The 20946-nt window shown below is 40.0% G+C and overlaps 1 protein-coding gene across 1 annotated transcript in view; it reads right to left on the bottom strand.

The window, feature by feature from the left end:
• GLDC (glycine decarboxylase) overlaps window positions 1–20946 on the bottom strand; it is a 75639-nt gene that overhangs the window by 30884 nt on the left and 23809 nt on the right. Inside the window, exons 6-16 of the mRNA XM_033123944.1 lie at window positions 19653–19730; window positions 18526–18673; window positions 18011–18207; window positions 16550–16646; window positions 13988–14093; window positions 12491–12630; window positions 11826–11906; window positions 9524–9621; window positions 8924–9008; window positions 8710–8751; window positions 7594–7736 (exon numbers count right to left, since the gene is read on the bottom strand). Coding sequence (XP_032979835.1) covers window positions 7594–7736; window positions 8710–8751; window positions 8924–9008; window positions 9524–9621; window positions 11826–11906; window positions 12491–12630; window positions 13988–14093; window positions 16550–16646; window positions 18011–18207; window positions 18526–18673; window positions 19653–19730 — 1215 coding nt within the window. The remainder of the gene's footprint in view (window positions 1–7593; window positions 7737–8709; window positions 8752–8923; window positions 9009–9523; window positions 9622–11825; window positions 11907–12490; window positions 12631–13987; window positions 14094–16549; window positions 16647–18010; window positions 18208–18525; window positions 18674–19652; window positions 19731–20946) is intronic.

Genomic DNA, 20946 nt, shown 5'->3' with positions numbered 1-20946 from the left:
TAATGTTTGAACTTCTTAAGCAGTTTCTTATAGTATGCTGTTTAAAAATGTATATATTTTATTACATTTAAAAAGACATTTTTCATGAAAAAGTTTTTATAAGTGATGAATTCTAATTTTAAATATGAAATAAATTGTTTTGTTCAACCATCTATAATACTTATAATGCCTAACACATCTAGCCCATTATACAAGTTGTAATATTTAGAAGCTAAAATATACACCATTATACAATAAAACCAAGGTTTTTGTAGATATAAACAACGTTATTCTAAAATTGATATGTAAAGGCAAAGTAACTGGAATGGCTACATTTTGAAGAAGAGAGTGGGAGGAATCCGTCTGTCTAAAACCCAGCAAATCTCCAACATCCTAATGTAACCCTTCCGTTATGTTTCTAAGCACAGTCACTGCTGATCGTCACAGCGCCATGTTATTGCGCTGTCTGTGTTTTTTACTGTCCCTTTCTAAGCGTCTGGCCCTGAGCACATCACTCCTCTGGATCTTAGCTGCCTCATCTGTCAGGTGGGGATATGCCACCTAATTCACAGGTGAATTTAAATTTTTTATCATGAAAGCAATACATTCATGTGATTTAAAACTTTGCACCAGTGCAAAAGGGTATGAAGCTTAAGGCAAAAAAAAGGAAAAAGAGCAACCGCTCCCATTCTTCCCAGTCTTACTCTCCGAAAGAAACTCTTAGATTTCTTATAATAAGTAATGCTTTGATGTTGGACATTTTGATGCCAAACTCCCCTCCTCTAAACCCTTCTTTACTTTAAAAATACCACCATCAAATGGTCAGGAACATAAGTGATCCCAATGAAACATTAGCTTAAAAACTGACATTATGGTAAAACTGATGGGAGTAAAATGATGAAAACAGCCACTGTGTTGCAATGACCCACTCAGTTCCTGGCAACCCCGTAAGACTATTCGCAAGAAAATGCGGTAAAGATCGGTGCCCGATTCCTATCCTACAGGCCAGATAAACAGACTGACTGACAATTTACCAGTACACATACCCTGGAAGCAACAGGATTTTCATCCAACTTTTGCATACCTTAAGTACACCAAACACTGCCTGGGTCTCTACTTCTATGAGCTTAAAATGAAAACCCCTCCACATGTCATTCTGGAATGTTCTTATCAATTTGTATCTAATTTGACATAAGCTAAATTCTACACTTCCAACATTTGAATTCTGGTCAAGAAACATCTGGATAAATCCAGCTGCTCTAACCTTTGATACCTGAAGACTACCTTCAAGATGTGATTCTCAAACTCAGATCCCCAAATAACAGCGTCAGCACCACCTGGGAAGTCGTTAGAAATGCACGTTCTCGGCTCTCCCCAGCATGCTAAATCAGAAACCCTGAGGGATGCATCCAAGTGTGAAAATCACTGCACTAGAGCCCTCCAAAGCGCAAACATCAAATTATACTTTCAAGAGCTAGGGAAATTGCAGGAGGAGAGGCCCTTCTGTCCCTTGCTTTATATTTTCCTCCAAATGGCTCTTCATCCTTCACCCTTTTTTCTCTTCTTCTTGCCATTCTGGGTGTTTCTTTAGGAAATTGGTCCCTAATCAAGGGACTCTGATATCTGGCCTCGCTGAGTTCTCTGGAGGGGAGAATTCAGAAGCTGCAGGAGGCTCAGTAGGAAAGCTTTTCAGAGATGATCAATGACATCAACCATGAGCTCAGGAAAAGAGGAGACAGAGATGGCAATTATCAGGTGTTTGACTCTGCTGTAAACTATGCATATGACTGGTTGTGGCTTCAAAGGCCATTTTCAAAGTTCACTCTACTGAAAGATGTTAGTCTTCATGAGAATCACCTGGGGAGCTGTGATACCCAAGCTCCACCCCATCCCCAGAAGATTCTGATGTAACCATTTTGTGGAGTGGAGCATCCGTATTCTTCAAGCTCCCCAGGTGATTTTACTGCGAAGCCTGGATTGAGAACTGCAACCCCAGTGGTTTTCACAGTATGCCGGCCAAACCAGCACATCGGCGTAACCTGTGAATTTGTTAGAAAGGCAAATTAAAAATCTACTACCATTCAGTTTGTTGCCTCTTTATTTTGTCAATGGTTTCTTTTGCTGTGCAGAAGATTTTTAGTTTGATATAGTCCCATTCATTTATTTCAGCTTTTACTTCTCTTGCCTTTTAAGTCAAATTCGTAAAATCCTCTTTGAACCCAAGGTCCGTAAGTTTAGTACCTATGGTTTTCTTCTATGCAGTTTATTGTGTCAGGTCTTATGCTTAAGTCTTTGATCCATTTTGAGTTAATTTTGGTACACGGTGACACATAGCAGTCTAGTTTCATTCTTTGGAATGTAGCTTTCCAATTCTCCCAGCACCATTTATTGAAAAGGCTGTCTTTTCTCCGTTGTATTTTTTTGGCTTCTTTGTCAAAAATGATCTGTCCATATTTATGTGGGTGTGGGGACAGAGCCCCAAAAAGCAGTTTCCAGGCTCTCGGCCTCACATAGAAAGGTGCTGGCTCAGGTAGTAAATGGCCGTCGACTGTGATCAAATGGCCATCAGCTGTGGCTAGTTGGCCGTCAGCTGTAACCAGTGAGCCATTGGGCACTAATATAACTGCCGTGGCTACGCTAGCAGAAAATGGGGGCTAGCAAGGAGATGGTGGCTGAGCCTGCAAGCGGCACAGTGAGGGTTGAGAATTGTGTTGCTCCTGGTTCCTGTGTCTCCAACCCAGCCGCCAGCGAGAATATAGTGGTATGACTCCCCTACTTATGGCTCCGTGGGTGTTCCTTTTTGGCCTCACCATGTCCTGCATTCTTATGTGGGGAGTGGGAGCTGAGACCCTGCAGGCCGCCCTGCGTGACAGTGGGTTTATTTAAGGGTTCTCGATTCTATTCCATTGGTCTGTGTGTCTGTTTTTCTGCCGATACCATACTGTTTTGATTATTGTTACTCTCTAGTACAAGCTGAGGTCAGGAAGTGTGATACCTCCAGCATTGTTCTTTTTTCTTAGGATTGCTTTGGCTATTGGGGGATCTTTTGTGGTTCCACACAAATCTGATGTCTTTATGTTCTATTTCTTTAAAAAATGCCATTGGGATCTTAATGGGCATTGCATTAAATCTGTATATTGCTTTGGGTAATATGGCCATTTTAACTATGTTGATTCTTCCAATCCATGAACACGAATGTTTTTCCACTTTTTTGTGTCTTCTTCAATTTCTTTCTAAAATGTCTTGGGAAGCCAGATGGCTCAGTTAGTTAGAGTGTGAGCTCTGAACAACAGGGTTGCTGGTTCGATTCCCATATGGGCCAGTGAGCTGTGCCCTCCACAACTAGACTGAAGGACGATGACTTCGAGCTGATAGGCCCTGGAGAAACAGTAATTAACACCTTCCAAGGATATCTTCCAATATTCCCCAATTAAAAAAAAAAAATTTTGTTTGAAAAAAATGTCTTACAGTTTTCAGTATATAGGTCTTTCACATCCTTGGTTAAGTTTATTCCTAGGTATTTTATTCTTTTTGTTGCAATTGCAAAAGGAATTGGTTTTTTTATTTCTTTTTCTGAGGTTTCACTGTTAGTATATAGGAATGCAATGGATTTTTGTCGTTGATTTTGTAGCCGGCAACTTTACTGTATTCGTTTATTGTTTCTAATAGCTCTTTGCTGGAGTCTTTAGGGTTTTCTATGTATATATATATAGCATCATGTCATATGCAAAAAGTGACAATTTAACTTTTTCATTCCCTATTTGGATGCCTTTTATTTTTGCAGACAATGCCTCCAATAAGGGGCTAACATCCAAAATATATACAGAACTCATACATCTCAACAACAAAAAAACAAACAATCCAATTTAAAAATGGGCAGAGGACCTGAATAAACATTTATCCAAAGAGGACATACAAATGGCCAATAGACATATGAAAAAATGCTCAACATCACTAATCATCAGAGAAATGCAAATAAATAGCACAATGAGATATCACCTCACACCATTTAGAATGGTTATCATCAACAAGACAAATAGTAACAAGTGTTGGAGAGGCTGTAGAGAAAAAGGAACCCTCATACACTTGTTGGTGGGAATGCAGATTGGGACAGCCACAATAGAAGGCAGTGTGGAGATTCCTCAAAAAATTAAAAATAGAATTATCATATGACCCAGCAATCCCTCTCTTGGGTATCTACCCAAAAAATCTGAAAACATTTATCTGTAAAGATATTTGTGCTCCGATGTTCATTGCAGCTTTACTTATGGTGGCCAAAACATGGAAACAACCAAAGTGTCCTTCCATAGGTGATTGAATAAAGAAGTTGTGGTATATATACACAATGGAATACTATTCTGCCATAAGAAAAGATGAAATACTGCCATTTGCGACAACATGGATGGATCTTGAGATTATAATGCTAAGCAAAATAAGTCAGACAAAAAAAGTCGAGAACCATGTGATTTCACTAATACATGGTATATAAAACTGAAAACAACAAAGGAACAAAACAAACAAATGAAGAAACAAAAACTCATAGACACAAACAATAGTTTAGTGGTTACCAGAGGGTAAGAGGGACGGGGTCGGGGGGTGGGTAGATGAAGGTAAGGGGATCAAATATATGGTGATGGAAGGAGAACTGACTCTGGGTGGTGAATACACAGTGTGATATAGATGATGTATTACTGAATTGTACACCTGAAATCTATGTAACTTTACTAACACTTGTCACCCCAATAAACTTTAATTTAAAAGTACATTGAAAAAGAAAAATATATCAAAATATTAGTAGTAATTAACTCTAAGAGAAAAAAATTATGAATGTTCTTTATTTCCTTATTTATGAGTTTCTGTATTTTCCAAATTTTCAATAAAATAATCAATTATTAGAAAAAAAACAAAAACAAAAACAGAAAAAACGGCAAATTGTCAGGCCCAAGCCAGACTACTGAATCAGAAACCCTGGTGGAGGGGGCTTACAAAGTCCGGAGGGCCATTCATTAGGCCCTGTTCACACCTCTGTTAAAGAACCTTCCTGGGAGGAGACTGTAGGAAAGCAACTGCCAGGTCTATCCACATTCAAGATAACAGCCTGCAGTTTTTAAAGATAAAAACAACTTCCTCACTCTTGTAAGCCAAGTGAACTAATAATAATTTCAGTTTGTCTTTCATTTCAGATATCCTTGGAAGGTGTTAATTACTGTTTCTGTCTGCCTTAATCATTGCATTATACATAATTCTAACCTAGCAATTCCTAGAGCGTGTTTGTGAATATAAGAGTGTCAAGAGTGTCACAGTGTTATGGGAACAAACTGAAGCAATCATGCTGGGCACAGTAGGAAATGGAAAGGTAATTAAATATTGTTTGACTATGTTCTCCACAGAGCTGGAAATGCTCTCCAGGTTTGTAGATTGAACAAATGAATAGGAAAAATGGGGCAAGCTTCTTGACATTTTTGTTGCAAGTCCTTTAAACACTTTTGGAACCTAACTACCCCAGAAAATAGAAAGTCCAAGTGAAGGCTTGACTTCATGAACCAAAGTTCTCATGCCCTAATTTGTGGTTATACAATCCTTTATCATCCCTATTTATCGGCCATTTCTCAATTAAATCTCTGGAGCTGGAGAAGGTATCACTGCCCAGAACTGTATCCCAATAGAGATCTCTTTCCCTCCTGCAAGACTGAGATGGGTTACTGAATCTCGCACCCAATCATATGAATGAGGAGAGTAGGACAGAGAAAGAGCATCGGATATCCTGAGGAAAACACAGAAACTTCTGAGACAGTAGTTCTCAAACTTGTCTGCAGATCGCAATCACCTAGGGAGCTTTAAAGAAATACTCATGCCTGGGTCCCTTCCCTCACTTCTCTTTTTCCCCACAGAGATTATGATTCAATCTGGATTGTGATCTGGACATCAGAATTTTTATAAACTCACCATGTGAGTGTAATTTCCAGGGAAGGTTGGGAACCACTGCTTTATGGGAAGGCAAGATTCTTCACTTTAGGTCAGCCTTCTGGGGACTCTGGCTGGGACCTCAATTTACTGCAAGAGCTAATGACTTTGTCTTGAAAAATGGCTCTCCAATGTGACACTGAAGATGTGATCATATTCCATCACTAGAGGGCGAAGTTTCCTCATTTTCAACATTTAATGAAGTATTATTGCCTCAGGTTAAGAATTCAATCAGGTTCCTCCCACTTAAAAAAAAAGCTGAATGATTACATTTTAATGAAGGTACACTAAAACCTGACTTTCAGGAATGTCAGTTCCTTCCTATTTATGAAATGAGGGTTTGAGAGGCTATTACTAAAAGAGTTCCTTTCATTTGCCACATGTCCTCTTCCTAAAAGGTCTGTGTTTTATAGGCTATATTGTTTTCACAGGTGCATGGCTTTGCTGCATAGCCAATGTTACCAAACAGGAGGTAGGGCTTGATATCTGATTAAGATTTGATTACTTTCTAATTCAGAAAGTGAAACAATAAATATCTCAGTTTTTAAATCATTTGATTTTTGTATCTTGAAATCAAAATTTTGCATTTCTAACAAGCTCCTAGGTGATACCAAAGCTGAGGCTGCTGGTGGAGAATTATACTGTGAGTAGTGGGAGGTAGAGAATCCTGGCGGCACATACTGACTCCTCTTCTGAAGATATCCTAAGCTCTTAAGTCACACTGATAGCATATCCATCCATCCATCCATCCATCCATCTGTTCCCACGAAGACAGAAAGATCACAAACACACTGGATTCCAAATTGGCTGTGTTATAATTAGTTGGTTGCTTCTGAAAAATATTCTTAATCTCAACCCCAGAAGATTATGATAATAGGAATGAATAAGGGCTCAGGAATTTGTATTTTTAACAATTACCCAGAAGATGTGGCTAGAGCCCTCTGCTGTTGAAAATTATTGTTTTTCAAAGTTTTTCCTTTACGGACAGATAGACCAAGGCCAGAAGAGGAAAACGGAACTTTCAAAGTTAGTCACAGAACAAACCAGGATCCAGGTTCTCCTGGCTCTGCTACGTTGAGACATTGCTACTTGTTAGGAGTTAATATGCAGGCTTGATTCCAATTCTCATGCTATGTCATTGATGGGACTATAACGAGTTTCCAAAGATAGTCCACAATAAACCATGATTCTCAACATTCACACCTGTGTATTGTCCCCTCCCATATTCAACCTGGGCTGGCCCCATAACCTGCTTTAATAGACAGAATGCTCTGGAAGTGAGGCTGTTTAACTTCAGAGGCTGAGCCTTAGGTTTGCAGTTCCCTCATCCTTCCATCTTGGAAAACTCCACCTTGAACCCAGACATCATTCCATTAGGAAGTTCAAGCAGCCATGTGGAAAGATCCACATGGAGAAGCACCAAGTTCCAGATCAACATCCTCAACTGCGCTCACAGCCAACAGCCCATCACTACCTTCCCAGCTGTACGAATGAGGCCACTTTGGACCTTCTTGTCATCCACTCCATGGAGTGTAACTGTCCACTCAATTCCCAGAATACAAAATAACTGTTTTTTGAAGCCCCTCAGTTTTGAGGTGAGTATTATACCACAAGAGATAACTGAAGCAAGAGGAGAAAAAATCCCCTTACCTATTAGGCTGTAAACAGATGCGGTCATAGCCCGTGAGCTCACACAAATCCTTCTCCAGCTCTCGGAAAAGCTGCTGGTACCCTTGAGCTTGGTCCAGAGGCACAAACGGGTGGATGTTTGCAAATTCACTCCATGTGATTGGCTGAAAAGCAAGAAGAGAGAAAACATGCATATATACATATTGCAATACCAGTAGCAATAGTAACTTTGATGACGATGAGGCTGAGGATGATGAAGGCTGCAATAGCTAACAGAGTGCTTACTATGTGCCAGGCACTGTTCTCAGCACTTTATGTTCATTAATTTAACTTTCATCACAATCTTACAAGGACTGTCTTCATTTTACAAGGGGGCCACAGAGTCCCAGAAAGGGAACTTATACAAAAATATAACCTTTTTCTATCTTTTTTAGGAACAAAAAGGCCCCAAAATAGATTTATATCCATGAAACCCAATGAGTTGTTTCGAGTATAATTGATTCAAACTCTTACATAGCATGTATATTATTCTCTCTTCATTAGGCAGAACAAAACACCAACAGAAAAGAAAATGGGGGAAAACTTATCACAATGTAAAATGATTTCCTTTGCCTGATATGATCTGTCACATCAGAATAATCCTATGGAAATAAAGGAACACGATAGCATTGCTAAAATGGATCCTAGTCTACTAGAGATACTTACCAACCAAAGCAGCAAGTCACACAAATCTTCTGTTGACACAAGAAATAAATTAAAACCTCAAATCTCTATTCTTCTGGCCCTATGAATGGATTTCTAGAAAGAAGGTTTAAGGTTCTTAATTCTACCTGAGCTTAACAACTGCAAATTGACAAAAATAAAAGCTTTTAACATGGCAGGTTTAAAAAAAGAGAGTGGGGAAGGTAGGCGGTAAGAATATTATGTTTAATTATTTTAATATTTAAAAATAATTTTACTCAGAAATTTAAATGATCAGGTTGTGATAAAATTAGGGTTTCTGCCAAGATTGTTGAATAGCAAGATAAAGGATGATGAAAGTAGTTATTAAATCACAGTGCTAGTAGTAGCTTTCTCTAGTGATCTGCTTACGTACAAGCCAGGCAAGTTCCCTCTGAACAGAAGTGACCTACTTACTGTGAGTTCAGCTGAACTGTTGAGCTTCATGGTACAGGACCCCTTTAAGAAGATAGAGCCAAAAGGTATCACATTAGTGATTTCCTATCATGTGTGATCAGCCCACCAATCTCCGCACATGGCCACCCCGTCCTCCTTCTTGCAGCATATTAGATGTGACCCAGGGAGGTGGGATCAGGGTGGGGTTAGAAGTGGGACGAAAAGCAATGATTACCAGTGGAATCATGCTGTGAACAAGGGAAATGTCTTTGTTTTCTAATTTCTTCATATATCGAACAATATTTGTTTCTGAGTGATAGCTGTGAAGACAAAACACATGATTTGGGCCAAGATAATGAGGTAAGAGTCTGTACATGTCCTCCTGAAAGATAAGACACATTGAGATATACCTGTAGCATACAGATCAAATTGAGCCACGGCCAACATGCCAACAAAGCATCAGAGGGAAAGGCATGGAACCCCCACAAACCTCAGACGAGGCCCCAGGATAAGAAGCTGCCTGTAGACATGAGAGGAACTTTGGGAAGAAGAGGGTGTTGACTTGCTGGGTGCTCTTCAGCCTAGTACCTATGCATCCAAACTACCCTCTTCCTGATGAGCAGAATTAGGGCTCATTAGGGCTCAGACAGGACCAAGGGAGCAGGGCCAGCAGGAAATAACATGTGCTTTGCCCACGTCAGAAGTGGGATCCTTCCAGCGATGATTCAGTAGGGAGCCACCATAAGCCGGCCATGTCACGGTCGGCGTCAGAAGCCACTCTCCAGTGTGCTCACAAGCGGCGACACAATGCACAAGTCACACTAGTCACACAAACCTGTTGAAGACTTGATTTTTGAGGAACGGGCTAGTTCTCTGGAAGGCAGTCCCCAGAATACCTCTCCGCTCCTCGCCCATGCTTTCAGCAACCAGCTCCTGCATGGAGAGACCACAGAAACTAAGGAGCAAGAATTGTACCTGGAACCACATGTGGACCCCGAGGCCTCCGGTCAGCGTGGATCCTGACAGAGCACCAGAAATCCCCTCCCACCCACTCTCCACCCACCCCCCAGCCATGTGGCATGGTGTCATGTGACGGGTCAGGAGTCATGAATGGTGACAACTCTTCAGATCACTGTTTTTAAGTCCTATTGACCTTAAGCACAGAAAATAGGAAAATTGTACAACGTTTACTGCAAAAAATAAAGTTGATATCTTCTGTATATGTTCCTTGAATAATAAGCAAGTCTCAGTAAATTATTTTAAGAGGCTAGCAAAAAAAGCTACCATGATATCACTCATGTAAGTGTTCTCACTTGACACTGCTCTTTTGTCTTTGAGAACAATTCTAATAAAATACAAGTGCCAAGTCCATTCAAATGGTGCTGAGAAAAGTAGATATACACGTGCAAAAGAATGAAGTTGGATCTTTACCTTACACCATATACAAAAACTAAGTTGAAATGGATTAAGGACCTATATTTAAAAGCTATAATAAACATAAAACTCTTAGAAAAAAACTTAAGAGCAAACCTGCATGACCTTGGATTTGGCAATGTTTTCTTAAATATGACACCAAAAGCATAAGCAACAAAAGAAAAAAAAGATAAAACAGACTCATTAAAATTAAAAACGTTTGCACATCAAAAGAAACTATCAAGAGAGCTAAGAGACAAACCATAGAATGGAAAAAAATATTTGCAAATCGTATATCTGATAAGGGTTTAACATGTAGAATATATAATTAAATAGATGGCTCGCTCCTCATTCTGCCTCAAGCTGGTAGTTCCGCCATCTAGAGGCTTCAGTAGACGCTCCATAAATATTCCTGAAATGAGTAGTAGAACAAATGCCTATGATTAAATTTAGTACAGAACTCTAGAGCGAAGATGCTCATTCAGTCCTGTTTATTAAAGTTTAAAAGAGAACAGTGTGTTACTTCTTTGATGATTTACATTTGTCCCCTGATACTGAAGTCCTCTCTCAAAGAGGACACAGACAACTGGGACAATACCATTGAACCCTCTAGAACAGGGGTGTCCAAACTTTTTTCAACGTTTTTCACCACAGGCCATATGCGGTAAAATACACAAACAGCCGGGCCACTCACTCGAGGTGAAGTATGTATTGCCTCACCTGGTTTATTTAAGTAAACTAAATATATTTTTGGAATTTGCTGCGGGCCAATTAACAATGGATCGCGGGCTGCAGCTGGCCCGCGGGCCGCAGTTTGGACACCCCTGCTCTAGAACCTATTTCAGCTTCTTTAGTAAATGCTTCCTTTCATTGATTAATTCGACAAACATTTATTGAGTGCTTCCTATGCACCAGGCCATGTAATGTTGTGATTAACACCTTGCCACAGGTCTGGACACCTCTCTTTCATTCTTATTCCATTTCATTGTTTTAGAAACCAACTCAGTCATACTCAACTGCTTGTAATTCTCATGTAATCTCTCTCCTCCGAGCTCTTGTGGCTGCTTTTCCCAGTGTCTAGAACACCTCTGGCCGTATCCTCCCCTCCTTCTCCTCAATTGTGACATCTTAGTCTGGAAAGCTCTTACTCATCTTCCAGATCTCCGCTTAGGACAATTTCTTCCAAGTCTTGGTGAGGAGGCCCTCCTCTGTGCTCAAAGAGCATCTTCAGACATCACCCGCTACACACATCACCTGGATTGCAATCTTAGGCTTGTTTGAATCCTTGTTAGACTATAAGCTCCATGAGCACAGGAATCACGTCTAATTCACCACTGTCCTCAGGGCCTAGCATAGTACCTGGAGCATATTAGGTCTTCAATAAATATTTGTTATATGAATGAAAATCATAATTTTCCCAGAATCGACATACCCAGATGCCAGTGTCATGAATCTCCATATTAGGGACAGTTTCAGTTAAACACTGTTAACAATCCTACCAACTAGTTTGGCTGCACAGTCCTAGGGCCCACAGCAGTGACCTTTAACTATCAGCAGTCACAGCAGCAAGGGACGACAATCAGTGGCATAATTTTAACAGCAGGCCACCCAATGTCACATGTGGGCCTCCTCTCCCTCACACTCAGGCCCACAAGAGGCAAAAGCCACCTTTGACACGACCTCAAATCATCTTTCTGAAGAAGACATGTTTTCATTTCACTTACGGCAGACGATTCACAGCCAAAGATCCACAGCAAGTCATCCAAATCTTTTTCATTGACTGTTTCATCCAGAGAAATGCCAAGCTAGAGAAGTGAAAAGGAAAGAGAAAACGTCAGATCTAAATGCCAAGACGAGTGAAGAATCCCCAAGAGAGATCAAAGGGGAGATGGTGCTGCACAAAACTCCCAGGCATTCTGAAATATCAGGGTACAGTTATATCTAAATTGGCCCTTAGGCATGGCAACCAGACCAGTCCCAGATTTCACAGGGTTTAGAGATTTAGAAGCCACTTCTGACTCTGACTGCAGGACACTCTTATTGGTACTGAACATGCTCACCTTTTTCTTCCTTCACTTTCTTTATTAAATCACCTATCATAGCCTTTACCTTGAATAGTCCTGTTATGGAGAGGAGTATCCTTAGGCCTTAGAGTCCCATATATGAAAACACAAAGTCTTAAGGAAAGCTGAGCATGAATTCTCCTTTAAAGGGTCACAATGTTCCAAATTGGAAATGAAAATTGTTTATATAAAAAAGATTGTGCCCAACGTTCCAATATTGATTTTTCAAAAATAAACAGCAAAGCTTTTAATGAGCAAAGTCATGAAAAATGTATACATAGAGTTGTAAAAAAAAAACAAAACACAGAACTGAAAGTTTGACTTACTGCGCCATCCTCAAAAAGTCGAAAATTGATTTGCCGCTGAGTGGCCCTGCTCAAGACCTCCTTCAATGAGCAGCCACACTGAATCTTCAAAGTATCAAAGAACAAGTCGTGCTGAAGTTGGTGCCCTGCTCGCTTGAGGCCTAAACAAGATAAGAGACCCTCCGGTTTCCAGAAAGAAACGTGTTCCTCCGCCATTGACATTTCACAGAGAAATAAAGAGGTAAATCCTACTATAACTAAAACATAGTCTGTTCCTGACCTACCCTGTGTTTTAGTGGCTGCTTTGAAAAAATTAACTCTTTATTACTATACTATAGAAAACTGTAAAATATATTAGGTTGGTGCAAAAGTAATTGTGGTCTAAAAGGTTAAAAAAAAAAATTGTAAAAACCGCAATTACTTTTGCACCAGCCTAATACCGTGTTTCCCTGAAAATAAGACCTAAAAGGACAATCAGCTCTAATGCAGTTTTCGGAGCAAAAATTAATATAAGACCTGGTATTATATTATATTGTATTGTATTGTATTGTATTGTATTGTATTGTATTATATTATAAGACCCGGTCTCATATTATAGTAAAATAAGACTGGGTCTTATATTAATTTTTGCTCCAAAAGACGCGTTAGAGCTTATTGTCCAGCTAGGTCTTATTTTCAAGGAAACACGGTACATAAAAAAGGGGGGAGGAATCACCATCCAGAAAAAACTAGTAGTTACATTCTGGTATATATTCCTCTAGAAGTTGTGTGTGTGTGGTAGGTCACATACATATATTTCCTTACCCTTTAAAAATTTTTTTAATATATCATGAAAATTTTGCTTTTCTACCAATCAAAACCCATCATTATTTTTAAGGGCTGTTTATGTTCAAACTTACAGATGTACCACAACTTAACTAATTACTTATTATTGGGCATTTAGGCTATTTTCAAGATTGTGTTATTCTAAACAGTATTTCAATGGACACCCTTTACAGCCCTATCTGATGATTTCCTTTGGATATATTCCTAGAAGTAGAATTTCTGGATCAAATTGGCAGCACATTTTAAAAGCTTTTGATCATATTAAGTGCCCTCATAAAAGTCATACCAATATCAGCATTCTTTAATCTTTGGCAGTGTAATGGGAGAAAAAATATTTTATTGTTTCAATTTACATTTCCTTGAGTAATAGTGAGGTTGAAATTATATATGTTCATTGACCACTTATTTGTGTACTTATTTCTTTTAAAATTATACTTAATGTCCTTTGCCCATTTTTCTCTCAGGGTTTTCTTTATCATTCTCATGTATGGGAGATGTGGGGACTGAATAAGAGCTCTCTACATTAAAAATACTAACTCAGTCTGTCACAGAAGTTGAACATATTCTTCCCAGTTCTTTATTTGACTTTTAGTTCTGTGTACAGCATGCACAGGCGATGAGTTTTCAATTTCACTTACTCATGTGTATCAGTCCTGTTATGCACCAAAGTTTTAAAACAGGTACCTGACTCACCTTCAGACAAAATCAAAGTGGCATTATGTACCCTTCTCGCAATATGCTCCAGCCCACGGGAACCATGGTAGATTGCAAACATGGCAGCCATATTCGCCAAGAGAGCCTAAAATGACAGAGAACATTTAAAAAATCACGTTCAACAATGTGATGGAAGATGATTAGTGGGAGGGACTATTATTTTCATTTGAGAGAAGAAAATAGAAAACAGAGACAAAGCAACATGACAGATTTCCTGCATTCTCTATGATGGTTGGGGACCATCTATAACATGCTGAAAACCTGCAGGGGAAACACAGCATCCAAGAAGCTCTGGAGTCACTACACTAAACCTTCATATTTGACCATTATAAAGGGGTTTCATGCAATATAATCATGTCACACATAAAGGGGAAGATCAGACTGTCATCAAACATCCAGATGCAAAATTTAATGTTGGAAGACACGAGAGCAATAAAGGGCTCAGGAGGGAAAAAAAGTGAGATCTAAGAATTTTATATTCAATCAAACAGTTCCTCAAGGATAAAAGCAGCAAAAATTTTCAAAAACAAGAACTCAGGGAATATAATTCTCCTAAGGCCTTAAATAAAGCACTAGAGGCTGAATTTGAACAACAAAGAGATGAATGGAAAAATATGTGGCAAAGAACTACCAAAGATAAAAATGCAGGAGGCAGGGGAATAAAACCAAAATGAGTTGGCAGGACATATATTAAAAAAGGAAAACCAGAACCTACTGGCTTATTCCCTGCTGACAGCAAGGTCACTTACTTAGATAAATATATATCTCTTGACTATTAGATTGAAGTTTCATGAAAATATTTACAGGGAAGTGTGTGTTCTACTGTGACAGAAAACAGAAAGGAATGGCATTGGATTCTCTCAGAGATAAGGGACAGTTCCAAGGATGCTTCAGTGAAGGAGTCCTGCCTGGGGAGCAAGGAAGGGTCCTCTGTGATGGCATCTCGGGCCAGGGAAGAGGATAAAAAGAGGATGGCTAGGGCCAGAAGCCAAAAAGAGCATCAACTTGGGGGAAAGTGATAGCAGCCCACCACTTGCTTCTCCTCCTCTTGGCCCCGTCCCTCACCTGTTTTTTCACCTTAGATCCTGCCAGTAAGCAGCCTTCTAACCACACAATATCACCCTAAGTTACTTGTGCAAACTCAAGTCTCCAAAGACATAGAGTGTCCAAAGAACAACTCAAAAGTTATCAGTCATCTCTTAACAAAAGAGAATAATTTCAAGCTAACAAAGAGAATGGCACTGGAGTTATGGGCAATTGTTTTATGCAACCAATCATGAAAAGGAAATGCATGAAATACAACAGATAATAGAGAGATCTCCAGAATGAAAAGGTGAAAATCAAGGAAGACAAGAGTATGGTGATCTCCAGGGCAAATATCACTTTAATAATTACTGAAAAAGATAGAGCCTTTTATAATCCAAGTTAAAAAATGAAACATCAGCTATAATGAACTGGAATAAATTAAAAAATACAAACATAAGATTTGTTCATTGTAGACAGCCCCAGTTCACTTGGGAAATTCGAAAACCCTTATGTACTTATGATCGGACACCTTGTGGAAGAACAGGAGCAGAAAGGGCAAGATAGGAGCAGTCAGATGCAGAGAAAGGGAAAATCTGCAAGCAGAGAATTCAACAAATGGAGGGTAAACTACCGAAAGTAAAGGCATTGTATAAAGAGCCATTTGCTGTCAAAAGAGGAAAAGGCTGTGACAACCGGCTCCTTCCTACGATACTAGAAGAGCTCTTCCCTGAAAAGAAGCAGCCACCTTCCAGAGGCAAAAAAAGGATCATACAAGAAAATCAATGAGGAAACTGCTCCAAAGACCCATGGCTATAGAACCAACTATAAGAAGAGCTTGTCATCGACTGCCTTCCTGGAGAGATTTTCTAAAACCTGGTGGTGGTGCTTTGAGCCAATGCCCTGAGAGGGAAGAGCATCTGTGAGCTCTCCCTCCTTCTCTGACCTTGAATGCTAGAGATGGACCAAGAATAGATCACATGCTCAGCGGGGGCCCTGCACCTGATCCTAGGAGTTGGCTGGATATTAGAAAACGCCGCTCCCCCTGGCCTGAGCCCTTGGGCGACTTCCAGGTAACTCCTCTTCTTTACCCCACCCACTTGAGGAACGCCTATCAGTAAGAGTACCCTACGACCACCACCAGCTTGCCAATCTGGACCATCCCCCTCAAGTACAGACACCTCAAGATCCTCACTTTGCCTTCCTCACCCTATCCTGGAGGGCCTCCATCGCAGCCCAAAGAGACGGCACCCAATAATAAACTTGCCCTATGGACAAGAGTGCTAGAGACCTTGAAGTGTGAAGGGTATGCATACACAGAGCACCAGTAAAATACATTGTACTTTGGTTCTGACACGACCATAAGGCTTCTCTACCAATAAGATCTTAACACTTCCGGTATACACACTGCTCAGTAGATGGTGAATAAATTAAAGAACAACTGAGTGGATGAATGAGTATTTCACTTCTATAGATGTAAGGCATTCATTCAAGGTGCCGGTCAGGTATGTGATCTACCTGAGCTGTACAGATGTTGCTGGTAGCCTTGTCTCTCCGGATGTGTTGCTCCCTGGTTTGAAGAGCAAGGCGATACACTTCTTTCCCCGCAGCATCTCTGGGCCGAGAATAAAACACCCAATTAGCACAGATAATCATAGCACCAGGAGTTGTCATAAATGGACCTTGTTCTTTTCTTCCCAGCTTGAAGTAAATGTAGCAAATTTACTTGGGCCATAAAGTAACAATTTCCAAACCATCCTCTTTAAAATAGGACTACGCATTTTTAGTTTGCACTTTGAGGATTTGAGGCATCAAGAGATATGTATATACAACAAGGCTGGAAACCTTAAAAGGAAATTTTCCAGGAATTACCCAGCCTAATATTCATATAATAATGGTGATTGAGAATTAACTTTAACTCTGAGCTGCTTGGCAGACTCAGGATAAAGGGAAATCTCTGACAAAGGAAACAGCATTTCTGTACTAGAAATCTGAAGTGACTACATAGCTACAAATAAAAATGATGTTAATCAACTTATCTGTCCCTAATATAATTTTTCCCTTCCTAATGCAATTAAAAATTTAGAAAAACACAAAGATTTAGCAGACTTATCCTTTATTTCATCAAGGTCTGGGGTCCATTTTCCAGAAGTGTAAGTTCAATATAAAAATTATTGGGTTAATAATTAACATTACAATTTTTGAATTAGAAAGCCCTTTGCCTCATTTTGTCTAGTGAAGAAACGTCATGGAAAGAAGCAAATGTAAAAATACTTTAAGGAACTGTTATTTTTCCACTAAAAAGTAAAGTGCCTTTTGCTATCCTGTGAGAGTACTTTAGAATTTCACAACACCATCACATCATTCACTATTTCAGACCACGCACTGACTTTAATAGATCAGCTTTTATGCAAGGTCAAAAAGATCATGCTAAATTTCCCAATAATATTCATGGCATTCATCGAAGTTCTTAATCTGAGGAGCTTCGTCAGTGAGAAGCACTCAAGAAAGTACATTTGGAAGCAACTCCAGTGGCCCAGTGGCAGTCCTCTAGGAGATCACATGGATCCTACTCGGTGTCTGCATGACAATCTCTCATTGCACCTTCTTTACATAACCGTGTGGCATGACACCTCCTAGAAAGAAACTAGTTAGATATAAAACACACCTAAATAAACTATTCAGTCTCTCCAGGCTTTCATCAATCTAGATAAATTCACTTATACGACTTCAGTACAAATATGTTGTGAATTATACACACACTTTTTCAAATATGTACAAACTCATGGCATTTGAGAAGAGGCACTAACTCGTTCATACCCAAACAGCTTCTCTCTTCTGAATCTATGTTGTGCATTTCTTCAATCCACCCAAAATGACCCAGTAGAGTTCAAAGAGCAATCAACAACTTTTGTGCTCAAGAGACAGAGCAGGGAAAACCATCACCACAACACAAGTGTAGAAACATGAGCTGTTTACCTGGTCACTCCCACCATTCTTCCTGGCATCATCCTCACCAAGCTTTCTCTGACAGCAAAAAAGGCTGCATGTGGTCCGCCATAGCCCAGTGGCACTCCAAATCTCTGTGAACTGCCCAGGGCGATGTCTACCCCAAATTCTCCAGGAGGCCTCAAGATACACAGAGCTAAAAGGTCAGTAGCGCAGCAAGCCAAGCTCTGGGAAGGAAACAAGAGAAAATGGAGAAGGTTGTTACTTTCCCTGACAGTAGTGGGAGAGTAACAAATTATCTCTATTATAGGCAGACTCCCAGAGTTGGTTCATATCGTGGGAACTTCATTTATTCATTCATTCATTTAAAATATTTACTGAGTGCCTTCTATGTGCCAGGACTCAACGAACAAATCAAACTTGAAGAAGGGAGGTAGGAGACAGTTTTACCATTCCAGGTGATAAAGCTACAGAAATTAAGACACACCAAAAATAATATTAATAATTCAAAGTTGAGACATGCCCCCACAAGGAGGTTTGCCTACCCCAGTCTGATGGGCTCTCTCTACGAGTTCGGCATAGTCTTCCACCTTCCCCTCCGTGTCTGGGTACTGGAACAGCACTCCACTGACGTCTTTTCCACTGAAGTCCATTTCATGGGGTAACTTCAGCTCAACGAGGATTCCAGCATATCTGGAAAGAGAGAAGACGAAGACCAATCACGTTTTTGGTTTACAAGGGAAAATCAAATTACCTACAGTTTCTTTTCCATGATACAGCATTCATACTGTCCTTCCTCAATGTCTCCCCACGACCCCATGCCAACACACACACACCCCAATTCCACACCTGGCCCTTCAGTAATAACAGTGCTTCACACCAACTCAGTGCATTCAATGGCTCAGCTTCTGTTTTTCTCTTCCACCCTTACCACTCATCCCCCTTTCCTGTCTGAACCAGCTCCTGAGAGAAGACCAAAAACATGCTTCCTAGGGCACCTGAACCAACAGAGGCATCGCTACTTTCACACCAGATCAGTGATAGGTGAATGGAAAACCACCAGTAACACAAGGAAACCTTCCTTAGGTTCCTGAAACCATCTAATTCCAACATCCGTGAGAAACCCCTTCCGAAGAGATGGTGGAATGGGTGGCAGGGAGATTACCCAGCTTTTACAAGGAGCAAGGAAACAAACATACCCACAAGTGGTAGTTGTACTGTCTGTTTTATCTGATTAGAGCACTAAGCAAATACAATAAACTTTCATCTGCATCACTCTATACCCACAACAGACTATAACTATGTTTGCAGGAACACACACAAAATCTTCACAATTGTGTGAGAGTTCCATTTTTTCCCTCTGCTTTTCAAAGTTTCTGCAAAACTGTTGAAATTTTTAATATTTAAAATTTTCTTTTTATAAAAACAGAATACAAAAAACATTATTATAACTTAATACAAAGCAAAAGCTACTAAAGCCATTGTATTTTCCCCTCAACTCTGACATAGTTTACTTACCAGCAAGATCCTGGGAAGAAAGTGGGAGAGAAAGTAAAACCCAGCAACCCCAGTTTAAACCAGGTTCACCTCCAATTAGTTTGGAAGTAAGTGAGAAAATCAGCCGAGATAAGCCTATTATTTCTGAGTTCAAAATATGAATAAAATTAATTACTTGGCTCGAGTCTGGATGACAGCTATTGTCTGTGGGTGGCAACGAGGGTCAACAAAAAATTTCCTCCTCTTGTTGTGTCTGTTGAAAAGGAAAATCACATTTAAACATGAACATTAAAGAAATAAGAGTCCCTTCTAAGAATGCAAACCAAAGCTTGCACTTAGGGAAAGTCTAAGCATAGTATTGTGGATGGGGGTGGGGGGTGGGAACGTTCTCCGGGAAGTAATCTCACAGGGTAATCTGATAATAAATTCTTAACTGGGCAGGTCACGGTGGGTAGTCATGACCTAGGCATATAACTTCTTTAATAAAAGGTTTATCTTTGCCTTAAGATAAACCCACTGTTTCCTTGCATTTAAGTTAACACACCTTTGAAATAAGCCCTAACCACAAGAGAACACATATTTTGTTAACTACCCTATAATCCAGTCTTCGCCTTGCTCCCCGCCCACCTTGCTTTTTCCCACCCCTGTGTAATCTTCCTTATAGTCCCTCCTTAATTTCAAATGCATAAAAGAAGCTGCAAACCTGTTATTCTCTGGAGCATTTGAGTTCTTGCTCCCCGGCATGTTATCAGTTTGGTTCAAACAAACTCTTACAAAAATTCTCTACAGGTTTGGACGTTTCTTATGTCAACAGTATAAAAAAAATACTGAGTCCTTAATGATTAATAATGACCATTACTGAAGAGATTTCCACTGAAATACAATTCTCATTCCAGCACTATTTAGCAAAATCAGTGGTAGTGAATGGGAAAGTAGCAAGAAAGTGGATGAGGAAGAGATAGATGAAAATGAGTGGAAAGCTCAGAATAATAACCAGGAATGGGTAAGCAGCATTCCTTTGTAGCTGTCCATCCGTGACAGAAGGAAGAGCCTAAACCCACCCTACAGGGCTACTTGGAAAGCAGAAGGGCCTGCGGCTGGAACTTAGAGGCCGCCACAGCTGCTGAGCAAATTTGGGGCTCACCACCCCTCAAATCTGTGGAAGCCAAAGAAGAGACTTACGTGGGCATTCGAGGCTTGAGGCACAAAATCTCAGACAGATACACTATAAGGGGGGGCAGATTTCCCAACCAGATGACTGTCTACATGCGAATTCTACCAGAAAGGTAAGCTCAAATTACTCAGAAGGCAAAGAAGGAAGGAAGGTCAGGAACTGGAGAGCGATCGTTAACTTACTATACACCATGAACCAGCAATTCAAATTCTAGAAATGCATCCTCAGGAAATACCAGAACTTCTGACAAAGCAGGAAAAAAACTGTCCCTTACCCTGACGGCATCTCAGGCTGG

Source organism: Rhinolophus ferrumequinum, chromosome 12 (assembly GCF_004115265.2).
Source record: "Rhinolophus ferrumequinum isolate MPI-CBG mRhiFer1 chromosome 12, mRhiFer1_v1.p, whole genome shotgun sequence".
NCBI lineage: Eukaryota > Metazoa > Chordata > Mammalia > Chiroptera > Rhinolophidae > Rhinolophus > Rhinolophus ferrumequinum.
This window is presented reverse-complemented; position numbering and strand designations above follow the sequence as displayed.